Below are 7271 nucleotides of genomic sequence, written 5' to 3'. Positions count from 1 at the left end.
ATAAAAAAATAATGTTAAATATTAAAAAAACATATGAATAACTTAAACCAAAAGCATTGCTTAAACAAATATAAATAAAATAATAATCTTAATGAACTATTCAGTAATCAATAAATGCATACAGAAATGACCACGCTCGCGTTAGTCTTTTATTTCTAAATGTCCAATACTCGCGTAAAATCAAACACAAGAAGATACTATCAATTAATACACTAAAATTTTATCTTCCTAACGTTACACTGGCAGAATTATACAAAGCAAAATTGCCATGAATTGAACTGAATGAATTTCTTACACTTTGATCAATACAAGTGATACTTTTATTAATTACTAGCTGCGCCCAGCGGTTTAACCCATGTAAGTCCGTATCCCATAGGAATATCGGGATAAAAAGTTGCCTATACGTTATTCCAGTTTTTCAGCTATCTACGTACCAAATTTCATTGCAATCGATTCAGTAATTTTTGCGTGAAAGAGCAAGAAACACACACACATCCTTAAAAACTTTCGCATTTATAATATTAGTAGGAAGTAGGATTTAGGAGTATGCATGAATTATTATATTTGAACGTCTTTTAAAATATATATTTTATTAGCTGAGTGAAATCACTTATAAGTACCGACATACAATGTATCTTATATGAATATAAAAATTACAAATATGGTTCTAAGAGTAAAACTCGAGGACCCGACAACCAATTCGGCTCGTCTTTAACATCCGACAATAAATTAAAGGCGCAAGGAGGTAAGGTAAGACCGGGGCGGCCCACAAGTTATATTATAAAAAATATCAGATCATTGTCAGTTACTTTAGGAGAAATACTTACACATAGATAATATATTGTTAGTAATATGAAATCTATACTAATACTATAAAGCTTAAGAGTTTGTTTGTTTGAACGCGCTAATCTCAGGAACTACTGGTCCGTTTTGAAAAATTCTTTCAGTGTTAGGCTATATATGTACCACGGGCGAAGCCGAGGCGGACCGCTAGTAAATAAATAACTTTAAAAATAGCACACAACATTATCTAATATTAGAATACAATTTATACGCTAGTATCTTAATCTAAATCGAGTCTAATGTATGTTTCTTATATAATTATTTAATAATATATAATATATAAATAGGCAATATAAATCTAAGCAAGTAATATTGGCACGGTTATATAATTTATGAACATCGCAAAGCATTTTCTACAAATCATTAATACCAGTATTTCTTTATTAATGAAATTATTTCACAACAAATTCTCCCCCCTTTTAGGTTAGGATTAAATTTATTTTTACAGTCGGTATTCGCTATTAAAAGAAACCATTTAATTATATTTTGATTAACATTACATATTAAATATCATTGTCATATTTTGGACACCGATTATATAAATGATTGCCTTATAATTCAAAAACATCAAGACTTTCTATATTAAGAATATTTATATATATATTTTTTTTTATTGTCCAATACCCCACCCCTCCATTTACAAACATCTCATCTCTTTCTTAACTCTATCCGTTTCTTTTCTCCTATCTAACTCTTACTACCAATCTCAATCTTTTCTCTACTTTTTATCCGCTTGACTCATTCTCATACATTTTACAAAGGCGGATCGTGTTTCTTATCTTGTTTCATACTACCCTTCTTTGCCGACTTTCAAAAACTAGTGGACGTAAGTAATATAATTTCACACTTATATCCCCATAACTTATGAATAATAATATAAATTTTATCCACTTTTATATTATTCAAAAGAGTTTCTTTCCCCACCCATATAAAAGCAATTCACCCCTGCATTTGTGCACCAGACCTCAGTCATTTAACGTCTAAGTCCGTCATGGGAAAAAAATCTTACCATAAACATTCCAATACCAAAAATAATTCACTCTAGAATCATCTAGAAAGAAATGATTGATCACTCATCTCCCAAGGTCGTTGCCAAACCGCGCTGGGCTGTAATAATCTGTACATACAAGTTAAGTTTATACGACCAGGCGTTATTAAAATTCCAAAAATAGTATGAGTTTTTTTTTATTATTTTCCAATCCTGGATCGAATAGGAAATTCTAATCTTCGGGAAGAATAAAAAAATCACCATAACGAATTTAGCAAAAGTAGAGTATAGAGGATTATTTGAAAAAGTCGATGCTTACATATTTTAAACAAAAATTCGACAATATTGGAAAGACACATTTTTTTTACTTACTAGATGAAATTTAAAAATTTCCCGGTTTTTTTGGAAAAATAACTAAATAAATGTCCTTTACTATATACTACCCTACGAAAATTAAGAAAGGATACGGAAACACCTCTCAGCTTCCGAAGGGTTGCCAAACTTGACCACAGCGCACCCTGGTGTTGTAAACTCCAAAGACACAACTTGTCCCACTTTCGACAACTTACCGCAAAGGCTGGCAAATGTTACTGTTGGTGGCAGCTGAAGAAAGCGGGATAGGATAAGAAAGTAAAAAATTAGAATTACCATATTCTACTACAATATGAGCATTATAATTCGACAAAAATTAAAGGAAATATACTAATAAACCTGGAAGGGTAATTGTTTAATAATAAAAATCTAGTTTTACATTGTAAGCCAATCAATGAATAAAACTTCAACTGAATCTACATAACAAATGCATAAATATGACAATTTTCACTTTCCAGTTAAAAAGAGCCTTTCGAAGCATATACCTATAACATTTCCTAACAATATTTTATCAAATGAAATTAAACTTACATTCGTTATCTGAAGAGTTACAGGATCATTCGATCTAAGAACCAATATCCCTTTTTCTGGCGTTCTGGGATCTTTTGGTCCCGGAACGTTCGATGCAACAGGTCTTGGTACCATAGATGGATTTTGTCCTGGTTCAAACATCCTTGGCACATTCATATTAGTTATCGGCCTTTGATTAAATTGATTTTTATCTAGTGGAAATCGATTAGGAAATTGTGCAGGACTTTGGAAGTTGGGACCGCCTGGAGGGAGATTTTGGGGAAAATTCGGACCCATCGGTCCTTGGTTGCTTGGAGGACATTGAAAATTTGGTCCAGGTCCGACAAAATTGGGCCCTGAGCCGGGATACATAGGTCTTTTTTGGCCCTGCAGGAGTAACCCTTGGTTAGGGCCTAGCGGGCCTGGGTAATTTGGACCATGGAACTGAGGAGGTTGTAAATTAGGGCCAGGATTGCAGCCAGGTGGAGCTGGCATGTTCGGTCCAGGTAATCTAATAGGAATATTATGAGATGGTAACACTGGACGCATATTTGGGCCAGGCATTGGCCCAGTGCCTGGCGGAGTCATTCTATTGGATAACATTGGCCCATTTTGCGGCCTTGGTCCATAGGGTATACTACTCGGTCCAGGTCTGGGACTATTTGCGAAGGGATAATTCACGTGTTTCAAATTAGTTCCTCTATTATCATCTGTACTCAGCGTTGTTTTTTTCTGTCCAATCGGACCGAATTGGCCAAGATTTTCGGAGCTATGGCTCCGTTTAACGGGAACATAAGGCTCCATGGGGGTTTTCTGCGCCGGGCAGAATAGGGACGAGTTAATATTCGAATGTTGTCCCATGACGAAACGTTCAAATTCCGAGACAACATCGCGTAGGGGTTTCCCCGATTCCCCAAAGCCGATGCCATAACTAAGCAGGCCCTTGGGCAGCGGCAAAGCGGTCTCCGCGTACGGGTCTAATGACACATTCAAACGTTGCCCATAAAAGAATTGGCCGTTCAACATTGAAATTGCCTGAAACAATTTTTAAGTTATGGGAGAGTACCATTATAACGTACCATTTCATATTACAGTAAAGAAATATATTATGTAGCAGTGATCATTAGAACACACTTCATAAAAACGGGGAAAAATCTACTTTTATATCTTTATTGAACGGGGTTAATAAATTTGTCAACCAAATTAAAGTGTTTACTCAGATTATGAATGATATAAATAGCTTCAGTTGTACAAATAACAAACTATACAATACACATTTATCTTTGCTTGAAAAATATTAAAGACTAGCTGCGCCGCGCGGTTTCACCCGCGTAAGTCCATATCCCGTAGGAATATCGGGATAAAAAGTTGCCTATATGTTATTCCAGTTGTCCAGCTGTCTGCGTACCAAGTTTCATTGTAATCGGTTCAGTAGTTTTTGCGTGAAAGAGCAACAAACACACACACATCCTTACAAACTTTCGCATTTATAATATTATTATAGTAGGATAATTAAAAGTCTTACCTGAACTGCTTCAAGAGGATGGCTGTACATGACCTTAGCATATTTATTTATAGTATTCACGACTATACAGCTAATAACCCGACCCGCCATTTCAAACACATCCCTCAATTCCGATTTGTCACATCTGAACTATTGAAAATATTCAGATATTAACAGATGAAAATATTTATTAATCCTTTCGTTAAGTTTTTACGTACATCTCATTTTGCCGCCAAAATTGCTGGATCATTTTTCATTAATGTTTCCAAAACATAGTTTAGAACTAGTGAAATTTAGGGTGCTTATAATAGTCTAATCTAAACTTGAAAAGAAAATGGACTAGAGGGTATTTATACTACTTTATTTGTTTGCAAAAATGTAAAATAAATAAATAAAAAATTCTCACATTTGTCACATGTATCCATTTAGTGAGAGGGGGCTTTATATTTAAGCTCTGAAGAAACTCTGGTTTCAAACCGTAAAGACCTTCTGGCTCCCACTCAGTGTCATCCTGTTTCCAAGATTTTTCCTCACTTTTTATATCGCTGTCAAAAATAGACTTAATTTCATAATTTTGCATTTTAACAATTAAATTTAATGAGCTTGTGTGGAGGTAGCCTCTATCCCCATCCTCCCCCTCTTTTACGCCTTTAAATAGCCTACCTAGACTTTACAAAATGTGGAGCAAAATTCAAATTTCTAATCCTAGAAGAAGGTGTCAGTCAGATAATCTATGAGCCATTCACTGCCAAGAAAAATAAAACTCCTATCACCCAGAAATAAATGCAACTTTCAAATTTTTATCGATGAGAAAATACTTGAGCTCATGTGTGAAGGTTGATATAAATAATATATTGTATATAATATTTTAATATGGCATATATATTTTTTTTTATTTATTATTGTTGAAAGATGACTTAACATAAGTCACTCCATAACAAGAGACATTATTTAGTGTAGTTTTTAAATCTTGTTTCAGTACTTTTTTACTTATTTCTGAAGTTAAGATTTTATTATAATACGGACTCACCTCTTTCCAATAATAAAAGTGGTATCTGAAGTGTCACTGTCACTATCATCCTCATCTAAAAAAAGTACATTTAAAAACATCTCAAAAGAACAAACAACCTCAAAATTTTCTGCTACTTATCTTGGTAGTTTATGTTTTTGTATTTACACATTAATAGAAAACCATTTTAGAGAGAATAAAACTTCTAATAAAGGCAAAATTAAAAGGTTTTCAATCACGTTTTTTACCATCTCATAAACTAAAAAATTTGTAAACACAGATCTTTTTGATAACATTCATTATTTCCATTGAAAAAGCATAAAAACATAATATTTCCTTTACATTTGAAATAACATCTGCTTATTGAAAAGCTATTTATAAAGCAAACCTCATAATTTGTGAAGCTTTGATTAATATTTCTACAAATATCACAAGTTTCAAATATAAATAAATAATAATAGAACTTTTTTATAGCCATAAAGCAGGAACTGTGAAGGACTTTTCAATAACTTTTAAATGCATACAAACTTAAAGGTCAACAAATTCCTGAATTATTAGAATCGACTCTATAAGCTTAAAATAAACTATATAAAACTGTGGAGGAAAAAAGGTGGAATTCTGCCATTGGTAAAAGGTTCCTGAACCAATCTACACAACAGGGCAGCCCGTGTATATTTGTTTGACTATATACTCAATATTTATTTGACTATATACTCACCTATTACCACCACTTTAAGTTTTCCCTCAACCTCTTTGCATTTCAATTTGCCAAGAACATTCTTATACTGCTCCTCATTGCTAAATCTTAATCGCAACTGATAATCTGATCTATCTGATCTTGAATCTGTCATTTTGACCACATTCACACCACACTATGAAAATAAGCAAAATGATACAAAAGATGACCAATATTTAATTTACTTGCACACAGACATTGTTCTTAAGAGGTGTGCTTATCACTAAAGTGTGTTTAAAAATAGCTTATGAGCTACATGAGACACCAGCTTTCAAATAAAAAAAGAATCACCAAAATCGATTCAGTCGAACATTCTGAGATAACATAATGAAAATACAGTTGAATTATGTATTCTTTGTTTTTGACGTCAGTTGAAAATTGCATAATACCAGCCAGGCAGGAAGCATGAGCTTCATGAGTGTTACAGACACACTGATTAATATTTACTTATATAGATATAGAAGAAAGAAAGAAAATAGTGATGCTAGTTATAGCCTACAAAAATCTTAAATTGAATAAACAATATAAGCCTTATGCATACAACAAGGCTCATTAAAATATTGAATAAATTTGGCTGTCAACATTTTTTTTTTCTATTCACATATTAAATCTATTGTAGCCTGATTTCTAATTAAAGAAGTGTACTAGCAAGCTTGGCACTGAAAGGCTTTTTGTATCGGAAAAACTTACCTCATCAGTAACATATTGTTTTATTTTGTCATAAGTCCATTCGCCGGGTAAATTTGATATGGATATAACATACATTTTGTTGTTATTTTGCGGGCAATAATCTCTCACATCAAACTCACCACTCTCGCTATAATCTTGACTGTCCGAAAATCGCCGGCGTTTTGTTTTATTTGTAGCATTCAAAGCACTATCGTCGCTTAAAACATCTAAATCTAGATCAGTTTTACGCTTCGGAGCCAATTTATTCTCATTATTATTTGTACTGGAGGTAGAGGGTTCGTCATTGGTTCTAGCAATTTCATGAAGCTTTTTCAACTTTTCAAAAATCGACTGGTATTCACCCATATCGCATACATTTTCTTCTTTTACCGACAACATATTTACATCGTCGCGATTTCGGGAACCCGACATTTGTTTTGTTTTTAATATACCTTCGTTTACTTGTCATGTAAGCAACGATTGCCACAGTCACAAGTGCAATGGTATGAGCGTAACCAACAAAAAAAGTTCGAGTGTTTTATCTTTTATATGTGTAAAGCATTAACACAGATTTTTAGGTGAAATGATTGATCTTTTGAAGATTTAAGCGGTAAATAAGAAAAACGAATTTCATTTTTAA

At 33.2% G+C, this 7271-nt stretch overlaps 1 protein-coding gene across 1 annotated transcript; it reads right to left on the bottom strand.

Annotated features, from left to right (window-relative positions):
- Positions 1–579: 579 nt before the first annotated feature.
- Positions 580–7271, bottom strand: LOC119839719. The gene is made up of 8 exons (XM_038366152.1): positions 6653–7271; positions 5945–6098; positions 5248–5302; positions 4624–4762; positions 4239–4367; positions 2735–3748; positions 2299–2434; positions 580–1960 (listed from the first exon to the last, which is right to left on the bottom strand). Exons 1-8 carry the CDS (start codon positions 7061–7063, stop codon positions 1917–1919), a joined length of 2082 nt encoding a protein of 693 aa, XP_038222080.1. The 5' UTR covers positions 7064–7271; the 3' UTR covers positions 580–1916.

Source organism: Zerene cesonia, chromosome 4 (assembly GCF_012273895.1).
Source record: "Zerene cesonia ecotype Mississippi chromosome 4, Zerene_cesonia_1.1, whole genome shotgun sequence".
NCBI classification, from domain to species: Eukaryota; Metazoa; Arthropoda; class Insecta; order Lepidoptera; family Pieridae; genus Zerene; species Zerene cesonia.
Note: the sequence above shows the minus strand (reverse complement) of the source record. Positions and strands in the feature narration are given on the sequence as shown.